Below are 22,773 nucleotides of genomic sequence, written 5' to 3'. Positions count from 1 at the left end.
TTGTTTTAATCCTCTGGCATGCTAGTAGAATCTCTGTGCCTGTGGAGATTTTTGACTGATTGTTTGATTCAGGTGGATGTTCTGAGAGCCCTTGGTGCTGAGATTGTGAGGACCCCAACTACTGCCAGGTTTGACTCACCTGAATCTCACGTGGGCGTGGCATGGAGACTGAAAAATGAAATCCCCAATTCCCATATACTAGACCAGGTAAGGTTCTGAGCAACTGAGATGCGTATGTGGGATAGAGAGAAATATTTGTAATATCCTTCTTGTTCTTGCTAGGGAGTTAACCAGTTACCCGATACCTGGGAGCAGGCTGCTGCAGGCAAAGAGCTACTCCAGCCCTGCTTGGTCTCTGCCCAGGGCCAGGAACTGGCAGCCCCACCAGGAGCTGACAGTGTCTTTAATTGGTGAAAAGTTGTGTTTAATTCTGTGCTTAATTCTCTGTTCACCAGTTAAATGGGATTTTACATCCCTAGTTCCTGCTCTCCACGGAAAGTGTGTAACAGTCCTGGATGGGGATAGGTGTAGTTTGAATCTGGGTTTGCTGGATCTAAAAGTGTGAGTTACTGTTGCCTTACAAGATTCCTTAGCTCAGCAAAAGTATCAAATCGCAAATACCAAATGAAGCTTAGCCACTGGAGTAGAACAAAAAAGCCCAGGGAGAATTGGCTTTTCAAATTGAGGCAATTAAAATTGTTAATTTTAATCATGGTTTAAATGAGCAAGCAGGAAATATTGATTTAACTCACCAGTTTGAATCTTGTTTTGTAGTTTTACTTTAGTTATTTCCCTTAAAAAATATGATTTTCACTTGCTGGTAGCCATTAAAATACATTGGTTTATAATTTTAAATACAGCCTTTACGCTAAACATTGGCCTGTTTTTTTGCTATAATATACTATAATTGCTTAAATAATTCATTCAGATAATTTAATTTTTACATTTTGTTTGTTATAGGATGATGAATTTCTTATTTACTAGATTAACTTTTTTGTCTGTGATTTGAGTCCAGCTCTGTTTGGATGGAAAGAAGAATCGAATTAAATGTGCAAAAATACATTTAATAGTTTTATCTAACTAATAAAAATCTTGGATGTGCTAGATATATAAAAATTTGCAAAAACCTGGTTTGCATTTGCAACTGACTGATTTATTAAACAAGGGAAGTATTTGTAGTTAGTGAATTGAACTGTTTCTGTTCACCATATCCTTTAAGATTTTAGAAATAGGACAGTTCATCATCTCGCACCTGCATTTTATTTACTGTTTAGAAGAGGGGGAGAGAACTTTTCTGTGTTTTCAGCTCTGAATCAGAAGAGGCTACATCTGTGAAATTATTTCAAACTCTAGTTCTTGGTGCTTGCCAAATGACTTCCACTAGTTCCACTTTCTTTAAAATTTCAGCAGCAAACTTATACTGCTTAATGTTGTATTTCTAATTTAAGTGGTAATGATGGATTATAGTCAATTTAGGCCTTTAGAGTAGGTTGTTTATAACTTTATTTTTAAAGATTTAATTTAAATCTAGTTTTAAAATATATATATATTTTATTCACCCTGAGAGAGAGATCCTATGTTAGCATAGTTTACAGAAGGACGAAGTTAATATTCTCTTCTAGACTGGCAATTCTGCATATTGGAGTTATAGAAAGCTCAGCGTCCCACAATCTGCTTGTGGGACAGAAAATAGTCCCACAAGCAGATTGCCCTTACTTTTAAGGGATCTTGGCATCTTAGAAATACCTTGGCACAAAAATACCAGTTGTTTAAGTTGGGGCAGCTGCAGGAGTCGGTTCCAGGCCATGGTAGACAGTATTGGTAAATGGCTAATCAGTTTAGAAACTGCTGAAAGCCTATAGTGCCTTTATGAGATGCTGGTAATTTTTCTACTTGCTCCTAAGGGTGTGATATTTTTTTTATGGGCTGTTTCATGGTTCAATATGTTTTTTCCATTGTATTTCAATGTAGTACCGCAACGCCAGTAACCCCTTGGCACATTATGACACTACAGCAGAGGAGATCCTGCAGCAATGTGAAGGTATTCTAATTCTTCTACTAGCACTCTTAATTAATCTCTGGAGAGGTTTGGTTTTAATCACACACACCCTGTGAAATAAGGCCTAGACTGCCAGGGGCATAGAATTACATAGGATCTGAGATCAGGATTTGTAAAGTTTGCATAATTCAAATGATATACTTTTAACTAGATGCATGGGATTTTTTAAAAAATAACCTCTTGCTTTACTTTTCTGTGACTGGCCACGCAAAATGATGACTTGTAGATGATAATATTTGCATAGCTCAGTGGAGTTGAAGATCTAGGGAGTTTCAAAATGATCATGAACAGGAAGTGGTTTTTAAAAAGTCTTAGTTCTTAGTGTAAACTGGGGGCGGGAGGGTGTTTAATATGGCTATCTAATGCAGCATTTTAATTCCACCCCACCAAATGTTGTATACGGTCTCCACCCCACCAAATGTTGTATACGGTCCACTTGCCCCATCACACGACTTTCCTCACTTGATGGTGTCCTCAGGAATATCTGTAGTTTTGGATCCAACTTATTAGTAAAGCTGGGATTATCACACAAACACCACTGTCATGGAACCATTAATTTTGCCTTCTATGCGGACCCTGTTGCTGTACATGAATAGTATGGTAGTTTCCTTTGATTTAGTCCCATTTCAAAGAGGGCTATCAAAATAAACTATTACAAAGTGTTACTGTGCACAGCAGTACTTGTCCACAAGATTACCATGATCCTAGCGTGAAATATCTATTTTTTTTCATTGCAACACCACTGGAAATTAGGAATGACTTTACCATGGCACAGTTTTATCCATACTTACCAGTAAGTTGTATCTGTTGCCAGCAGAGGGAGCTTGCACATCAGGTTTCTCAGTCTGTCCCTGAAAACCTCATGTTTAGCTTCTCAGTGGGATGTTTGGATTTAAAGTAATAAAGCCCTTGATTAGATTTTGATAGCTATGACCACCTGCATGTACAGTGCAGCTGTATTCTGAAAAGTAACTGTAAAAATAGCACCATGAGCTTTTGTTTGTCTATACATGCTTTCCATGTCAGATTTCCTCAGTTTACATGTGTAAAGGTGGTGTTACTGACATAGCGGTGAAGACTATTGAAGACACTTTCATCTCAGAGCTCATCTTCACGCTCAGGCTACGTCTAGACTGCAGGGTTTTTTGGGGGGGGGGGTTGGAAAAAGATATGCAAATCGTGAACCACTATTTGCGTATCTCTTTCCACTTTGGTCCATCTACACGGGGCCAAATTTTGGAAAAACCTCCTCTTTCAGAACATTCCTTATTCCTCTGAGAGGAATATAGGGATGCCGAAAGAACGCACTCACTTTCGAAAACTGTTCCAAAACAGTGGACATAGTCCCTGGATGCGGCAAAGTTTTTTCCGAGATATTTCTGGTATCCCAGAAAAACTCTGCAGTCTAGACATAACCTCAGTCCAGCTTGTAAAGTCTATGGGCCTTATTCTGATCTCACAGCTAGGGTTGTAAGTCTGGCATTATTGTCTCAGTCGATGGAACTAGACCCATGAAGGGTCGGAATCAGACTGTTTCTTGGGATGGTCTTGATTGGCAAGCATAACTTCTTGTGTACATGCCTGGGAGTTAGACTTGCTCTTTAAATAATTTACCAGAAATAAAAGACACATCAGATAAAATAGTTGTTAACCAAGTCCTGATTGTTTTGTTAATGCACACAACGTGCTAAATAAGAACAGATAAATATCCACCACCAAACAACATAAAACACCAGTGGCAAAAATAATATATCCCTTGACCCATCCCCAAAATCTCAAATACGGGTGCTGCAGCACATCCAAAAGGCTGAATAATGCTGGACTAAATGGGCAGGTGGGGGAACAAAGTCTGAAGGTACGTCTCTGAGCTCACCTACTGAGAGGTAAAGGGTTACTTTACATTGTCACCTTTCTGATGTTAACTGCGTTCTCAGAGAGAGTAACGCATCTTGTCCATTCCTGGTCTGCCGTCGGGTTTTTATCTCTAATGCTAATGGATGCTTTCATGGTGGTATGTGATTTCTTGCACGTAAAACAGGAAAAATAGACATGCTGGTGTCCGGAGCTGGCACTGGAGGCACCATCACTGGCATTGCCAGAAAGCTGAAAGAGAAATGCCCAGACTGCAAAGTAAGTGGCAAACTAATATCTCATGGGAGCTGTTTCTAGCTATAAGTGTTCCTTAGGAGAATAATCCCATTTTTCTCATCTCTTCACTTCAGCCCTTACCTGTGACAAGTCTGCTTATTTTGAGCTGTTCACAAAAAAGTGCATGAAGCTACCTCATTTATTTTTTTTCCCCACTTGTGACCCTAGTCACGAATTCGATATGGCACATATTGGCAAATGTTGGTCTCTCTACAGTGGACACCCATGTTTAGCGAAAAGATGATCGCACTTTCTCTTTAGTAACTTCACAAGGGGTAATTATCTGGGATCATTGAATTTCTGGCCAAATTAAACTTGTCCCCATGACAGTGTTCCCTCTAAGTTCTGTGACCGCACAGCTTCACGGGTGATTAATCAGTCCCATCCAGTCAGAGGCTCAGGGCTCCATGCGTGGAGCTGACTGACTAGGCAGAGGAGATTAAGCATCTGTGAAGCTGTGCTGCCATACAGTTCAGAGGGACACTGCCCCATGATATGGTCTGGGTGTCCCTCAACAAGCACATAATGTTCCTGTCTCCTGCTACCTTATGACTCTTGGTGGCTACTTTGCATTTCACCAGCTTTTAACAGAAGTGCCATGTTACTCTGAAAAGACTTTCTGCTTGCTCCTGATACAAAATGGGCAAGAGATATAACTTGAGAGTGGGATTGGTGCAAACACCATCCTTGAGCTAAACAAAATCTGCATAGAATGAGATGTGCCTTCCCCTACAAAGTCCCACAGCCTGACAAAGCAGGAGGAATTGCTTGGGGTAGGAGTAGCAAGGGAACTTGCCAAGGAACAGATTAATTACAGGCTCAGTGCAGTGACCGAGGTCAGTATGTGCGTGGCCAGCATGACCGTTTGGTGAGACAACTGTTCTAACGTGACACTTTGATTTAATGGCCATGTTGACACAACAGAATAACTGTAGCCAAATCTGAAATCTGCTGCTTCAGATTATTGGCGTCGATCCTCAGGGCTCCATTCTTGCTGAGCCCGAAGAACTGAATAAAACTGACAAGACGACATATGAGGTGGAGGGGATTGGATATGATTTTGTCCCTACAGTGCTGGACAGATCGGTAAGTCAAGCTCCCCACTTAACCATTCCTTGCCTTCTGCTCTGGGGTGAGGTGGGGAAATATTATGGCAGCTGCTGTAAATGAGGCAGATAGTGTGTACAAGGTTATAGAGGTTAGGAGGTGCAACACAATCCACTTCCCTTTGTATCCCAGCAGATAAAAAAGCCCCAGTTGAACTTCTGTGTTGGACACAGTATTATGAAAGAGCAAGAGAAATGAGTGACGACACACTGTGCAGATAGCTTTTCTCCTGAACTATCCTTTTAAATAAAACCAAAATAACCCCAACTCACAATTTGACCCTGGTCCAAGTAAGACTCGCTTTCCTGGCACCTCAGCTGGGAAGGGAGGAGAATGACCATTTCCCCTTGTAGCTTTTCCCACAGACACCTTATTTAAAAGGCAAAGTACTTTTTACTAGTATAGAGAACACCACTAATACCGAAAAAGTGTTAATTAGGCAATAAAAAGCAGTGATGGAATATGAACCCAATTGGAAGTGTATAATTTGAAGCATCGTTACAGTATATCCTGAAAGGGGCATAGATCAGCTGCATCTTGTCTCCTTTCCCCTGCACTCTTCTTAGGTGGTGGACAAGTGGTACAAGAGCAACGATGAGGAATCTTTTGGTCTGGCGCGCATGTTAATCCGAGAGGAGGGGTTACTCTGCGGTAAGAGCTGATACTAATCCTCCCAAGTGTCTTATGAATTAGATTGCGGCTTTGTGTGAATCGCTTAGCCTGTCAAAGGGAAACTTTGACAGTGTTGGCATTCGAGCTCTGGGGTTCTTTTCTCCAGCCCTGAGGTGATGCTCACCTACCTTTCTCTGACCTTGTCCTCTTCTTTCACAAATGGCTTCCAAGTGTAGCTGTCTTAACTGTGTCATCTGGGTGTTGACAGGTGGCAGCTCCGGCAGTGCAATGTCCATTGCTGTGAAGGCTGCCAAGGATCTGACGGAGGGTCAGCGCTGTGTTGTCATCTTGCCCGACTCTGTCAGGAACTACATGTAAGGAACTGCTCCCATTCTCTTTCTGCTTAGCACCTGCTACCTTTGCAGGGGTGGGGCATCCATAACTTTCTCCACAGTGTCTAGTAACTTTTGGGTACCCAACTTGATGCTTTGGACAGGGACCTGGTTTACAGATGGTCAAAACTCAGCTTTCTGAAAATAAGGCCACTTAAATTTATCTCAGGGGGCATCCAGAAATCACTGGTCATTTTGGAAGAGTTCTAGTCCTGAGTTTATTAAGCATTTTTATTGGGTTCTCTGCTGGGACTTTTCAAGGAAAGAAATATTAAGGTTGTCCTCTTCTCTCTCTGCCTTGTGCTGTCTATTGGGAAAGAACACTCTCTTGTAGTAAAAGTTCATGCTGTTGGCAGGGATGGGGAGTGATACACTTGCTCTAAGTCCTGTGGCTAATTTTCCCTGACACCACACTTAGGGTATGTCTACACTAGCCCCCTAGATCGATCTAGGAAGGCTGATGAGGGCGACCGAAATTGCAAATGAAGTGCGGGATTTAAATATTCCGCGCTTGATTTACATGTTCCTGACCGGTTGCCATTTTTCGAAATTGACTAGCCCGAAGTAACTCTCAGTATCTACACGCAGCAGTGAAATGGGATTCCAAAATAAAGCCCTAACTCGAATTAGCTGGTAAACCTCATTGCAGGAGGAATACTAGCTAATTCAAGTTAGGCCTTTATTTAATCCCGCACTTCATTTGCAATTTCGGTCACCCTCATTAGCCTTCCTAGATCGATCTAGGGGGATAGTGTAGACCTACCCTTAGAGAACAGCTTTATGTACTCTCATCCGTGGTGCTCTGCAACACAGGGCAGTTTCCCTTTTTAAGCATGAAACCACAAAACTGTACATGTATTTAATTTAATACCTTCCAGCACTTCTCCTCCCTTGCAAGCTGCCTTGTGATATTGTTGCACGATTTCCTTTTTTCCTTTCAGAAATATTCTGCCTACAGAAATAACCCTTTCCCACAAGGACTGGCTGACTGAGGGCTATTGTATGCTTGCAATTACACCATGATCTATTCTGGGGATACAATAGGGGGATGGAAATATGTGCCGCTATGTGTATTGCCTGTGCAAGTATAACTTTGCTTTCTTGATGGCTTCCAGGTCCAAGTTTTTGAATGACAAATGGATGACCCAGAAAGGGTTCATAAAAGCAGAAGATGACATCATTAACAAACCTTGGTAAAGTAGTCACGTATTCATTTGAACTCTGAGGCTACATCTAGACTGCACTAGTAAATCGGAAAGATACGCAATTTGCAGTATGCAAATTGTGTATCTTTTTCCAATTTACTTTAAAAAGAGGCTTTTCTGAAATTTGGCACGTCTACACAGCGCCAAATTTGGGGGGAAAATGCTCTTTCAATACATCCCTTATTCCTCATAGAATGAGGTTTTCAGGGATGGCGAAAGAAAGTGGACTCACTCGAAAAGCGGACACGTTCCTTGGACACGGTGTTGCTTTTTCGGGATACCAGAGGTATCCCGAAAAAACAATGCAGTCTAGACATAGCCTGAAAGTCTGTTACAGTGTGATGGATTTCTTTACATTTCACTATACATAGACAAGATTTCCTTGTTTGTGTGAATTGATCTTCTGTACAGCTGGGGGTACAGAGAAGCCTGCGTAAATCAACAGAAATCTTTAAGTATTTGCTTTTGAGAAAGATTTGATACTTGGATTCGGTGACAACTGCAGTTCTTCAAAGAATGACCACTTTTTAATCTCCACCAGACCAGTTATTATTGATATTTTAATGCCTCCTTGATTCGTATGTTGCCATCTATTCTTTATTAGGCAGATTGAGACACAGAGATGCTTTTGAAGGCAAGGGACTGTCTTTTGTTTGTGCAGCATCTAGCACAGTGGAGCACTGGGCCGTGATTAGCACCCCTAGACACTGCAGTAATGGAAGTAATAACCTTTGTCTAGTACTGTGAAATGGACGGGTGTCACCTCTGAAAAGACATTGCATTTACTGCCCCCAGGTCCCTGCTAGTCATCTTGGTTTTACAGTCCTTTTTTCCTAACTTTAAACAAATCCCTCCCTGTCTCTCCTGTTGCTGCTGGAAGACCCACATGCAAACACAAGGGTTACGTCTATACTGGCATGAATTTCCGAAAATGCTTTTAACGGAAAAGTTTTCCATTAAAAGCATTTTCGGAAAAGCACGTCTAGATTGGAGGATGGTTTTCCGCAAAAGCACTTTTTGCAGAAAAGCGTCCATGGCCAATCTAGACGCACTTTTCCGCAAAAAAAAAAAAAGCCCCGATCGCCATTTTCGTGATCAGGGCTTTTTTGCGGAAAACAAATCTGAGCTGTCTACACTGGCCCCTTTGGGCAAAAGTCTTTCGGAAAAAGACTTTTGCCCGAACGGGAGCAGCATAGTTTTTCCGGAAAAGCACTGATGATTTTACATGAGATCGTCAGTGCTTTTCCGGAAATTCAAGTGACCAGTGTAGACAGCTGGCAAGTTTTTCCAGAAAAGCAGATGATTTTCCGGAAAAACTTGCCAGTCTAGACACAGCCATGGGGAAAAGCTTACTGTCCCACTGGTTAAGGACATAGAATTAGTAGATTGAAAAAATACCTTGTGACGTTGTATTTGTATTATGGTAGTGCCAGAGGCCTTAGGTAGGATTGGGACTCTATTGTACAAACAGAATAAAGGACATTCCTTGCTCCAGGGAGCTTAGAGTTTAGGGTCTTTAGCAATCTGGGGCAGGTCTCATTCCCATTTTATATGTACATTGGCTGGTACTCAAGTTTGGCCGGGGCCTCGAGACATTACTTTACAGGCAGTCCCCGGGTTACGTACAAGATAGGGACTGTAGATTTGTTCTTAAGTTGAATCTGTATGTAAGTCGGAACTGGCGTCCAGATTCAGCCGCTGCTGAAACTGACCGCCAGTTCTGACTTACATACAGATTCAATTTAAGAACCCCAGGCATCTCCAAGTCAGCTGCTGCTGAAACTGATCAGCGGCTGATTCCAGGAAGCCCGGGGCAGAGCAGCTGGGGTGCTGCCGGGTTGGTCCAGTAGCGCCCAGAGCGGCGCTACGGGACCAACCGGCAGCACCCCAGCTGCTGTACCACAGGCGTCCGGAGCAAAGCCGCGGAGCACGGGGGCAGCGGGACAGCCCAGACGCGCCGTGGCTGTCCTGCTGCCCTCGGGCTCCGCGGCTTTGCTCTGCTTTGCTCCCCATCTCCCTGGTCTGCAGACCAGGGGGACAGGGAGCAAAGCGGCGGAACACGCGGGCTGCGGACAGCCCAGACGCGTCTGGGCTGTCCGCTGCCTGCGTGTTCCGCCGCTTTGCTTCCTCTCCCTGGTCTGTCGGATCCGCGTAACTCGGGGACTGCCTGTATTACAAATAACTGATGCTTAGTTTCAAGCCAAGTTTCAAGCTGTACCAAACAATTTAACAAAATGGCGGCTGAGGGTAATGCTGATAGTTTGCGGTACCATGGGATCCTATCTGAGTCTCTTCTTAAGCGGTTTCCAGTACTTGAAAATGTTCTTTTCCTTTTTGTAAATCCAAGATCTAAATAAGCAAACTGGAGGTATTCATAATCTCTGCTGGCCATCTGACCAGCCAGGATAAGAATAAAATCAGATGGAAAAGGAACGCAGTTGTAATGATTTCCCTTCCTGAGTCATGAAGACCCAAATGATCTTTTTTTCCTGATAGTGAGGGGAGATCCTGTAAGGGATTTTAGGGCTGGCATTTCAAGAGGATCCGATACATTGCTGTAAAAACCTGTTTGTTTTGTCCACAGGTGGTGGCACCTCAAAGTTCAGGAATTAAGTCTCTCTGCTCCCCTGACCGTCCTTCCAGGTGTCACCTGTGAAAAGACCATTGAAATCCTCCGCGAGAAGGGATTTGACCAGGCACCAGTTGTTGATGAATCTGGGTATGTTCAGATAGCAATATCTTCCTGACCCTCCAAAACAAACCTGTAATTCCAGTTTCTGTTTCTCATTTACACCATACATGAGAGATGTGCCTTGTGTCACTTAATTCTCCTGCAGGGTCAGCAAGGGTTCAGAAATGTCACCTTACATACCACACTGCTTTCAGATTTAAAAAGCTGTCTGGTCAGGACTACTCTGTGCTTGATCTAAAAGGTTTCCAACTATCACGCCCACAGTGTTGGGGTTTCTGCACGGATGTTTCATAGCGTTTTGCTGAAGTGAAAACTGGAAAGTGGTTGCCCACCTGGGCTGAAAGAATCGTTTAAAATCTCAAATGTTGGGGCCATGCCCAACATCATCTTTCCCTCCACCTCTGTCAGCGAGCCTGCTGAATGGTAGAAATGATCTGTACTGGGCTAGTGGGGGCCTTTGCCTTGTATTGAGGCCAGCAGAAACTATTTAGATTTGCAAGTTCATTTAAACTACACAGTCATGGTCAGACAACTGAGTGATTGGATAGACAGTAGAGCAGAGGTGGGGAACCTAAGGCCCGGGGGCCAGATGCAGGTCCTTCCTTGCCTGGATCCAGCCTCTGAGGCTTGGGGCTCCCCCCAGCATTGGGGAGCCCAGGGTGGTGAGAACTAGAGGTTTTTTTTCTCTTTTTTTTTTTTTTTTTTGTGCAGCCCCTGACTGACTTTTTTTTTTCCGTATGGATCATTGGCCCCTAACCTAAAAAGGGTACCCCACTCTGGCAGTAGAGGAAACCACTAGTTCACCAAAACCGTCCCTTACTAGGTAGGAGCTCTGTCATTGCCATAGTGTCAATCAGCTAGGTCACTTGAAATTCCTCTGCATTTAGCATGAGCCAGCCACACGCAACAGTCCAGTGGGAATGACCCAGAACAGTTAGCCCCACTTTCATTTTGGCTCTGAACATTGAGCAGAGCCAGAGAAGAGGGAGGTCCGTAAAATGGCTAACTACAGCAAAATGAGGGAAAATGCCCATTTTAAATTGAATCCAGCCGGACACTTGCACCCAAACTCAAGACTTTCCCGGAAAGCTGGCACGTCTGGTCACCCAAGTGTTGTCTCCTTAAAGTGACCTCTGCTAATTAAACTTGCTTCGAGTGGCTGTCTACACAGCAGTGAGCCTCCCAAGCTAGGCTGACAGACTTGAGCTTGTGCTAACCTGCTAAAAATAGCTGGGTAGACACTGGAGTTTAGACTCTAAAGCCCAGCCCCTTCCCTAAACTTCACAGCCCAAGCAGCAGCTTCTGCATGGCTACTTTTACTGCAGAAGTGCAAGCCTGAGTCTGTCAGCCTGGGCTTGGAGCAGGCTGCCATTCGTCGTATAGATGCATCCTTGGTGGCTCTGTCAGCAGTGAGGTGCAGAGATGAGGGAGAGCTGCACTTTCCATCTCTCACTCGCACACTCACCCTCAGACCAGCTTTTGATCAAAAACTTGCTACCTGGGAAAGATTTAAGAACAATTGGCAGAGAGTCACAGTCAATGCACAGGCTTTCTGCAAGGCAGAGCAGAGCCCATTCTGTGGTTGAGTGACCTACCTGAGAGGCAGTGAACCAGATTCTCAGAAGTGCTGAGCACCCGTGGGGCCCACTGGTTTCTTTTGAGTTGCACACTCCCAACACTTTTGCAAACCAGATTCAACAGGTCTCCAGCTGGACTCTACAAATACATCTGCACTTTGGTATAAGGCCCGTGCTGCCAAGTGTCACAGCCTAGGTCAACTGACCTGGACTGCTGAACTAAAACTAGCAGTGTAGACACTCTTGTGCAGGCTAGAGACTGGGCTCTGAAACCAGTCTATGGCTTATGATCCCAGGCTGTGGCCCCAAAAGGAACATCTGCACTGCTACTCCTAGCCCCACAAGCCTGAGTCCACTGAGCCAGGCCGCGCGTCTGTGCTGTGGGTTTTTCTTTGTCTGTAGACGTACCCTCAGAATCTGAGAGCACCTCTGAAAATGGTGGTTTACCCCATTAAGCCAGTTAAACTGCCTTTTGGGCATCCCAGTGAGGAGAGCCTGCCGAGAGTGCTGTTCACTTGTCTCTAGGAAACCCTGAGTGTCTGTCTGACTGTTTTTTCCTCTTCTCAGTGTGATTTTGGGAATGATTACCCTTGGGAACATGCTTTCTTCATTGCTTGCTGGGAAAGTTCAGCCATCGGATCATGTCAGCAAAGTGATCTACAAGCAATTCAGGCAGGTAAATCTACCCTCTGTCTGCTTTTTGAGTGTTATTGTAGGTGTCCCAGCATTAAAGTGGCATCGGCTAGAGTCAGATTTGAAGTGAGGTCATCCAGAATCTTCTTTCTGAAAATGTGCCACCAGGCAGACCTGGGGTTGGATCTCTCTTCTTCTGACTCTGGCCTCAGCCCAGGGTCCTTGGAAGGCTCCTAGACATGAGGTGGTTTATGATGCTGCATCAGATCGTTGACCTGAAAGGGTCAGACATGGATTTTTTTCTTGTCTTTGGGGTTTCTTTTCATGTTTCTTTCCTCCCTCTCCCTCCACTAACCTGAATATAAAACTGAGCCTCCATGGGAAGAAATAATTGAACTTCAGACTATTCTTTAGTGTAAACTTCAAGGGCAGCTGAAACCAGCAAGTGTTCACTTTGCAACAAATACTGTATCACAGGTTGGTGACTGATTAGTTCTGCTTGCCATTAAAGGGCATGAAGCATTATGCCAGTCAATTCTACCTAGTAGTCTTGATGTGCCATATTTATCATATAGTAAATGAGGTAATGATACTGACCTCCTGTGTAAAGCACTTGGAAATCTACTGATGCAAAGCACTATGAGAGCTAAGTGATGTTGCCCAGTTAATGATTCATATGGCACTCTTAAATAGCAGGCTATTAATTTTTAGAGAAAGGCCCTCCTTCATATGGCAGGATAGTGACAGCTTTCTTCAGCCTTTAGATTCAATATTACATTTAGTAGTAAATAATTAAATCCTAAATGGATCTTAATATTTAAAATTTTGGGGAGGGAGCTATATTTAACTATATCTAATTATGTTCTGTATAATCTACGAGCTGTTGGTTTGATAACTTAGGAAAAGGAGGCACACAAGTGCTTTGTAAAAAAAATTAAACAAGAATATTTTTTTCTTCCTAGACATCAAATCAAACATCAGGTGAAACTCTGGTGTGTAACAAAGCTATTTAGTTTGTGGTGTTTTCTTGCTTTGATTGTCCATATGTTGCTTTGTGCCTGTATTGTGTATTAGCCAGTTCTATGTGCTGCTTCTCCCCTTTTTGTTCTGAAATACTATGATTGAATATTCCTCTTTTCCCCAGTTGTATCCCCTGGAATTTTCAACTGCTGATGTCCTGGCAAAAGTACAATTATCTGGGTTTTTTTAAAAAGTAATCTTGAGTTGCTGCTATTATTTATATAGTGCCTAAGAGCCGTAGTTGTGAGTCAGGACTCCACTGTGCTAGGTGCTGTACAAACACAATAAAAATGGTCCCTGCCCCAAGGAGATTACACACACACACACACACACACACACACACACACACACACACGAAAAACAAAAGAATAATAGATGTTGAGGGTGGGGGATAAACTAATTTAGAATTCTGCCATTAAAATTGAGAAAAAATAGTCCTCATTGTCCCAAAGATGAGGTAAAGTATTGTTTTGAAAGAAAAGGTTTTTGGTAAGGCACACTTCAGATAAAATTGATATGTTTGGTGTGGTGAGAAGGCAAAGCAATCCTAGTGGAAGGTTCAACCTGTAAATACTAGACATGTTAAACCTCAGCAATTTCCTTTTTATATATTTTTGAAAACTGGCTTCTATTTGTGCACCCAAGCTTTTGCACCAGCAGTTTTGGGTTTGTGTATTCTAAGGTCCCTGTGTGCTTGCACATATTTGTCTGCTAGACGTATTACCTGATTTGTGTGGTTCATATTCAACATACAAAATCTTTCAACCAGAGAATTTGTATTGGAACAAGCTCTAATTTTGCTGTAAGATAATCTTTTCCATGAAGAAAACGTTCTGATTTGTAAGGAACAATGTATCTGTAATTATCATGGCCCATGCTGTATCTTGGGGAATAATGACTGGTCTGAGATATTAATTGACATTCTTATTCATTGCCTGGTGTGTCTAATGCCAATTGGTCATTAATCTCTGAGAAATTTCCCACCTTGAGATAGATGTTGTTGCATCAACTGAGAAGGGGAGAAATAGAATTTTTAGTTGGAGATGTATTTTCTGTTTGTATGGACTCATCATTAGAACTGGTTGGGGGCTGGAATTTCTGTTTGGCAAGGAAGAATTCCACACTTTCTAAATTTGTTTTTACATAAGAATATAAGAACGGCCATACTGGGTAAGACCAAAGGTCCATCCAGCCCAGTACCCTGTCTGCCGACAGTGGCCAATGCCTGGTGCCCCAGAGGGAGTGAACCGAACAGGTAATGATCAAGCCATCGCTCGCCTGCCATCCATCTCCACCCTCTGACAAACAGAGGCTAGGGACACCATTCCTTACCCATACTGGCTAATAGCCATTAATGGATTTAACCTCTATGAATTTATCTAGTTCTCTTTTAAACCCTGTTATAGTCCTAGCCTTCACAACCTCCTCTGGAAAGGAGTTCCACAGGTTGGCTGTGTGCTGTGTGAAGAAGAACTTTCTCTTATATGTTTTAAACCTGCTGCCAATTAATTTCATTTGGTGGCCCCTAGTTCTTATATTATGGGAACAAGTAAATAACTTTTTCTTATTCACTTTCTCCACACCACTCATAATTTTATATACAGGCAGTCCAGTCCCCGAGTTACGCGGATCCGACTTATGTCGGATCCGCAGTTACGAATGGGGCCCTTCCTCTCCCTGGTCTCCAGCAGACCAGGGGGAGGGGGAGCAGAGCGGAGCACGCGGCCAGCTGACAGCCCAGACGCGTCTGGGCTGTCAGCTGGCCGCGTGTTCCACCGCTTTGCTCTGCTCTGCTCCCCCTCCCCCTGGTCTGCAGACCAGGGGGAGCAGAGCAGAGCAAAGCCGCGGAGCCCGAGGGCAGCAGGATAGCTACGGCGCGTCTGGGCTGTCCCGCTGCCCGCGTGTTCCGCCGCTTTGCTCCCCGTCCCCCTGGTCTGCAGACCAGGGGGAGGGGGAGCAGAGCAGAGCGGCGGAACACGCGGGCAGCAGGATAGCCACGGCGCGTCTGGGCTGTCCCGCTGCCCCCGTGCTCCGTGGCTTTGCTCCGGACGCCTGTGGTACAGCAGCTGGGGCGCTGCCGGTTGGTCCCGTAGCGCCGCTCTGGGCGCCACTGGACCAACCCAGCAGCACCCCAGCTGTTCTGCCCCAGGTGTCCCCAAGTCAGCAGCTGCTGAAAATGACCAGTGGCTGACTACAGGAAGCCCCTGGCCCTGGCTTCCTGGAATCAGCCGCTGATCAGTTTCAGCAGCGGCTGAATCTGGACGCCAGTTCCGACTTACATACGGATTCAACTTAAGAACAAACCTACAGTCCCTATCTTGTACGTAACCCGGGGACTGCCTGTACCTCTATCATATCCCCCTTAGTCTCCTCTTTTCTAAACTGAAAAGTCCTAGTATCTTTAATCTCTCCTCATATGGGACCTGTTCCAAACCCATAATCATTTTAGTTGCCCTTCTCTGAACCTTTTCTAATGCCAGTATATCTTTTTTGAGATGGAGAACACATCGGTATGCAGTATTCAAAATGTGGGCATACCATGGATTTATATGAGGGCAAATCAAAGTGAAACAAGTCTTTTTAATTCCCTGCAGAACAATAATTTTGAAAAGTTAGTTTTGGACAATCAAAGTTTTTGTTTGCATTTTGAATTTAAGATTTTTATATATTTTTTAATTTTTTATTTTTTATTTTCACTGATATTTAGGAATATGATGCCAAGCAAAACAATCATTTAGAAATAAAGAAACTGAAATGTCTTGCTTAGATTTTTTCCAAATGAAACTTTATCAAAATTGACACATCCTCTCTGTTCTAGCTTCTATTTAGCTGTGGTAATCTCTATGGCTGTGTCTACACTGGCACCCTTTTCTGTAAAAGGGATGCTAATGAGACACTTCGGAATTGCAAATGCTGCGGGGGATTTAAATATCCCCCGCAGCATTTGCACGAACATGGCTGCCGCTCTTTTCTGGCTCGGGGTTTTGCCGGAGAAAAGCGCCAGTCTAGACGGGATCTTGCGGAAAATAAGCCCTTTTCTGGAAGATCCCTTATTCCTACTTGAAAGTAGGAAATATTTAAATCCCCAAATCCCAATTCCGAAGTGTCTCATTAGCATCCCTTTTACGGAAAAGGGTGCCAGTGTAGACACAGCGTGTATGTTTCCTAGACCTGAAGAAGAACTCTGAGAAGCTCAACAGCTTGTCTCTATCACCAATAGAAATTGGTCCAATAAAATATATTACCTCACCCATCTTGTCAAATTGGCATTTTCTGATGGAGTAAAACAGCCTAACAATTTTTCAATGTGTTCTGCACCTCATTTGTATCTATCTCCCCCCCTGTGTGTTAGCTAAACAGATGATATGAAACATGTCTCAGATGTCTATATAGCAGTGAACACATCAGCAGTATCTTGCCTTTCTTAACCAGAAGATAGCATTTCTGCCAGTTGGTAAGAAAACAGACTAATTTCACTGGCATCCATATGAGGTTTTCCTCCCTACAGAATTGGGCCTTCTAGGCAAAATGCATGCCATCACATCTACACATTCCAGTCTTAGCAGGTCTTGAAGGTGTATTTTAAATGGGAATGGGAATAAACCAAATTAAATTCTGACCATTTCCCAGGATTTCCATTATTAATAACAAATATTTTTAAATTGACACATGCATATATTTGCAAGTTGCACTGTCTAGTGGTGACTCGTCCTAACTTGCCTTCTCTATAAAATTGTGACACATCTATATGCAAAATCAAGTACAAGAAAAAGTAGGTGCTTTGTATAGACATAGCTTAAAATACTTGTAGTTAAACTAAGAAAAGTCTGTATGTTGAACTGCAGTGTTTAAAGTAAATGTGCTGCAGCTAAAATATATGGCATAAAGAAAGGAAAATTCAAACCTGTGAGAAGGGGGAAGATACACAGTCTGCCTCGAGCATTACTGAGTCATGCCCTTGCTTGCTGCACAGTAACTTTCCAGGTAGATAATCCCTCAGGGTTATATCCTGCTTTTGATCTATATTACAAAAGTCCCACACAGATTTCATAGATAAATTTCATGATATTCCCTCTAATTCCCCTGGGCGCTCTTAGTACAGTAATAACAGTTGTGATTATTTTTCCTACAGGTAGAACCCATTTGTTATCTGATACTCCTTTGTTGGCAGACTCTGTCCTGCATGTGCAGAAGAAGGGAATCAAAGATCTGGCAGGCCTTTTCCAGCTCTTAATTCAGTTCCCCTCTACCATGATAGCTTGGGTGGGGATTTGGGGGTTTCTACATTTTTACATTATTCAAAAAAAAATGGATCCCAAATGTATTTGGGCACCTAACTCCTATTGATTTCAATGCAAGTTTAGGAGCCTAAATAGTTTGCAAATCTGGGCTGTAATCAATTTACACACACAAAGTTCAATACATATAAACTTTGTGGAGTCCATCTGTCTTTTGGGCCCCCACCCCCATTTAAAAAAATGGCTCAAGTCTCCTTTAGTTCACCATATGGAAACCCACGTTCCATTTTCCAGTTCAGGCCATCCTGCTTCCAGGAGAAGATTAACATAAGAACAGCCGTACTGGGTCAGACCAAAGGTCCATCCAGCCCAATAGCCTGTCTGCCGACAGCGGCCACCACCGGGTGCCCCAGAGAGGGTGAACCGAAGACAATGATCAAGCGATTTGTCTCCTGCCATCCTTCTCCAGCCTCTGACAGACAGAGGCCAGGGACACCATTTCTGTCCCCTGGCTAATAGCCTTTTATGGACCTAACCTCCATGAAATTATCTAGCTTCTCTTTAAACTCTGTTATAGTCCTAGCCTTCACAGCCTCCTCTGGCAAGGAGTTCCACAGGTTGACTAAACGCTGTGTGAAGGAGAACTTTCTTTTATTAGTTTTAAACCTGCTACCCATTAATTTCATTTGGTGTCCTCTAGTTCTTCTATTTAGGGAACTAATAAATAAGTTTTCTTTATCCACCCTCTCCACACCACTCATGATTTTATATACAGGCAGTCCCCGGGTTACGTACAAGATAGGGACTGTAGGTTTGTTCTTAAGTTGAATCTGTATGTAAGTTGGAACTGGCGTTCAGATTCAGCCGCTGCTGAAACTGACCGCCAGTTCTGACTTGCATACAGATTCAACTTAAGAACCCCAAGCTTCCCCAAGTCAGCTGCTGCTGAAACTGATCAGCGGCTGATTCCAGGAAGCCTGGGGCAGAGCAACTCTGCCTCGGGCTTCCTGTAGTCAGCGCTGGTCAGTTTCAGCAGCGGCTGACTTGGGGACGCCTGGGGCAGAGCAGCTGGGGTGCTGCTGGGTTGCTCCAGTAGCACCGCTCCTCGGCGCTACTGGACCAACCCAGCAGCACCCCAGCTGCTCTGCCCCAGGCATCCTGATTCAGCCACTGCTGAAACTGACCAGCAGCGGCTGAATCAGGACCTGGGGCAGAGCAGCTGGGGTGCTGCCGGGTTGGTCCAGTAGTGCCCAGAGCGGCTCTGCAGGACCAGTCGGCAGCGCCCCAGCTGCTCTGCCCCAGGGTCCAAAACAAAAGACTGGTCTGCTGGGGGGGCACACTAGCTGCGTGCCCCCCCCCCCCCCCCAGCAGACCAGGGACACGGGAGCAGAGCCGCAGCAGCAGCGGGGTGCCGCGCCTCTGAGGCTTTGCTCTAGCAAAGCCTCAGAGGCGCGGGACCCCGCCACTGCTGAGGCTTCAGTCCCGGTGCCTGTGGTCTGCTGGGTCCAGCTCTGTGGCCTGTGGTCCAGCAGACCAGGGGCACCAGAGCAGCTTACGAACGGGGCTTTCTCGCCCCGGAGCTCGCAGGTAGCAATCCGCCACCTCGACCTCCGGGGCGAGAGAGCCCCGTTCGTAAGTGCGGATCCGACGTAAGTCGGGGACTGCCTGTACCTCTATCATATCCCCCCTCAGTCTCCTCTTTTCTAAACTGAAAAGTCCCAGTCACTTTAACCTCTCCTCATATGGGACCCGTTCCAAACCCCTAATCATTTTAGTTGCCTTTTTCTGAACCCTTTCCAAGGCCAAAATATCTTTTTTGAGGTGAGGAGACCACATCTGTACATAGTATTCAATATGTGGGCGTACCATAGTTTTATACAGGGGCAGTAAGATATTCTGGGTCTTATTTTCTATCCCTTTCTTAATAATTCCTAGCATCCTATTTGCCTTTTTGACCGCCGCTGCACACTGTGTGGAAGTTTTCAGAGAACGATCCACGATAACTCCAAGATCTCTTTCCTGATTTGTCGTAGCCAAATTAGCCCCCATCATACTGTGCGTATAGTTGGGGTTATTTTTCCCGATGTGCATTACTTTACACTTATCCACATTAAATTTCATTTGCCATTTTGTTGCCCAGTCACTCAGTTTGGTGAGATCTTTTTGGAGTCCTTCACAGTCTGCTTCTGTCTTGACTATCCTAAACAGTTTTGTATCATCCGCAAACTTTACCACCTCACTGCTTACCCCTTTCTCCAGATCATTTATGAATAAGTTGAAAAGGATTGGTCCCAGGACTGACCCTTGGGGGACACCACTAGTTACCCCTCTCCATTATGAAAATGTACCATTTATTCCTACCCTTTGTTTCCTGTCTTTTAACCAGTTCTCAATCCAAGAGAGGACCTTCCCTCTTATCCCATGGCCATGTAATTTACACAAGAGTCTTTGGTGAGAGACCTTGTCAAAGGCTTTCTGAAAATCTAAGTATACTATATCTGCTGGATCCCCCCTTGTCCGCATGTTTGTTAACCACTTCAAATAACTCTAATAGACTAGTAAGAAATGATTTCCCTTTACAGAAACCATGGTGACTTTTGTCCAACAAATTATGTTCTTCTACATGCCTCACAATTTTATTCTTTACTATTGTTTCGACTAATTTGCCCGGTACTGAAGTTAGACTTACCGATCTGTAATTGCCAAGGTTGCCTCTAGAACCCTTTTTAAATATTAGTGTCACGTTGGCTACCTTCCAGTCATTAGGTACAGAAGCTGATGTAAAGGATAGGTTACAAACCACAGATAATAGTTCAGCAATTTCCCATTTGAGTTCTTTTAGAACCCTTGGATGAATGCCATCTGGTCCCGGAGACTTGTTAACATTAAGTTTTTCTATTTGTTCCAAAACCACCTCTAATGACACTTCAATCTGGGACAGTTCCTCAGATTCATCACCCCAAAGGACGGTGGAGATTTGGTAATCTCCCTAACGTCCTCAGCCGTGAAGACTGAAGCAAAGAAATCATTTAGTTTATCCGCAATGGCTTTATCGTCCTTGATTGCTCCTTTCATATCTCGATCGTCTAGGGAACCCACAGGTTTTTTAGCAGGCTTCCTGCTTCTGATTTATATCCAGGTCCTGCACTGAACTCCTTGCAGGATATGTATCCTATTGAAAGCAGGTTCATCTGTTGTGTAACTTCACAGAAGTGTCCCCACAAAAGATACAACTGATAGCCTGTATTACTTTTCAGATGGACAATCCCGCAGCTGATATACCATATTTATTTTCATGTTGATGGGACCATGTAGATAATCCCAGAATGTGATTCTTCATGGAATGCAATTTTGTTCTTTCTTTTTAAATATCTGCCAAATGAGATCAACCGGTACTGCCAAATTTTTAAATGTATTAGGCACTTAACTCCCATGGGAATTAGGTGGCTAAATACCTTTCAAAAATATGATCTTTAGTGCTTTATTGTTCTGTGTTGCTAAAGAAAAGCCTTACAATAGTTTAAGCAGATTCACTGGTATTAAAAACAAATTCTTGATTCTGAGGCCTTTACCTGTAGCTTCTGAATAATATGCTTTGTTTTAATGGCTTTTCTCATTGCAACCCTCCCCCAAATACCCTCTTTCCAAATCAACTTGCTGTCTGATTTTTTTTTCCACCCAATCACTTCTATTCCCTCGAGTTCTACAGGTGAGTGTATTCTTATGTTTATATATCAACTCTTTCATTAGACTCCTGGAACACTGATTTTTACCTTAGTTGGTTTTTTTAATTGTGTCAAAATGAGCATTTCAGGTGCTACTTCCTTTTTTGTCCAGCTTTTTCCCCAAAAACAGTAGCATTTAGCAAACTTCAATGACTCAGTAGGATACGGATTCATTTAGAAGTTGTACTGTACAGCACTCCTAAATGTGAACACCACTATGCAAGTGCTAACTACAATTTTAACAGTCTTTCTAGGATGTCTGGGGGGCTGTTGAACTTTAATGTTATTACAGAACATTTTGCTTTATGTTTGGTAACTTTCTTTTTTTTAGATTCATCTGAAAGACAGCTTGGGGAAACTTTCTCATATCCTGGAAATAGACCACTTTGCTCTAGTCGTACATGAACAGATTCAGTGTGAGTATAACACAACGCTGCTTCTTGTAAAAGGTTGTATGTGGCAGTCGATACTATGTGGCAAGAGTTGGGTAAACCAAAGACATCAACCACCTTACCCATGTAGGTATTCTTGTATAACACCGCTACTAATACTGGACCGCAAGAATGATGAAATTATTAGAAACATTTTTATAGCCTGACCCAAAGGAGCTCAGTCTGCTTAGCTTAACAAAGAGTAAACTAAGGGTGGATTGATCACAAGCTCTAAGGACCCACATAGGGAGCAGAAATGTGAGGGCTCTTCCATCTAGTAAACCGCTACAACAAGTTCCAGCCGTTGAAGATTGAAGCTAGACAAATTCAGCGTAGAGAAAGTGTAGCTTTATAACAGGAAAGGTAATTAATTGTTGGAAAAACTTACCAAGCATTGTGGTAACGCTCACATGACTGGAAATTCTTAAATCAAGAGTGGATATTCTCTTGTTTGCTTTAAGTCCCTCTGAAGTGACTTTCAAGGTCATCTAGACTTCACTGACTAAAACACATGTCTTCTGCAAATGTTGCCTCTTCTCTGTTCACTCCATTAAATTGCTAAATAATAAGTCCTAAGACAGCAATGTGAGGTAATACATCGCTTACATCTTCCATGTTCAACATAGTTTATTCCAAGCTTTTCTCTCTCAACTAGTTCAGAATCTGTGATAAATTTACCTCTGTTCCATGACTAGTTTCCTTTGTAACCTTATCAGGAAATTTAAGAGGCTTTCAATTTCACCAATACTAGAGTGCTGTTAATAAGAATGGCAGTTCACATCTATCTGACTGTACAATGGGTCGGTTTAAGCATAACTGTGGCTCTCTGGCATTTTGGGATTATAGTTGGCTTCTAGTTTTAGGAAGCACCAGTGTGAAAAGTGTGTGTGTTTATATTTTCAAGGCCCAAACCAAAGGTAGGAAACATCTTCTT

The 22,773-nt window shown here is 43.5% G+C and overlaps 1 protein-coding gene across 5 annotated transcripts in view; it reads left to right on the top strand.

Moving 5' to 3' along the window:
* Positions 1-22,773, top strand: part of LOC102445047 (cystathionine beta-synthase-like) — a 56,516-nt gene that overhangs the window by 29,362 nt on the left and 4,381 nt on the right. For 4 of the 5 annotated variants that reach the window (XM_075912366.1, XM_075912394.1, XM_075912374.1 and 1 more), the window contains exons 6-16: positions 73-207; positions 1,972-2,041; positions 4,098-4,189; positions 5,168-5,293; positions 5,881-5,965; positions 6,195-6,300; positions 7,434-7,511; positions 10,108-10,242; positions 12,360-12,468; positions 13,388-13,417; positions 21,740-21,824. In XM_075912366.1, coding sequence (XP_075768481.1) covers positions 73-207; positions 1,972-2,041; positions 4,098-4,189; positions 5,168-5,293; positions 5,881-5,965; positions 6,195-6,300; positions 7,434-7,511; positions 10,108-10,242; positions 12,360-12,468; positions 13,388-13,417; positions 21,740-21,824 — 1,051 coding nt within the window. The remainder of the gene's footprint in view (positions 1-72; positions 208-1,971; positions 2,042-4,097; positions 4,190-5,167; positions 5,294-5,880; positions 5,966-6,194; positions 6,301-7,433; positions 7,512-10,107; positions 10,243-12,359; positions 12,469-13,387; positions 13,418-21,739; positions 21,825-22,773) is intronic. The other variant, XM_075912406.1, reaches the window with a different exon arrangement.

This window comes from Pelodiscus sinensis, chromosome 1 (assembly GCF_049634645.1).
Source record: "Pelodiscus sinensis isolate JC-2024 chromosome 1, ASM4963464v1, whole genome shotgun sequence".
Taxonomy (NCBI): domain Eukaryota; kingdom Metazoa; phylum Chordata; order Testudines; family Trionychidae; genus Pelodiscus; species Pelodiscus sinensis.
This window is presented reverse-complemented; position numbering and strand designations above follow the sequence as displayed.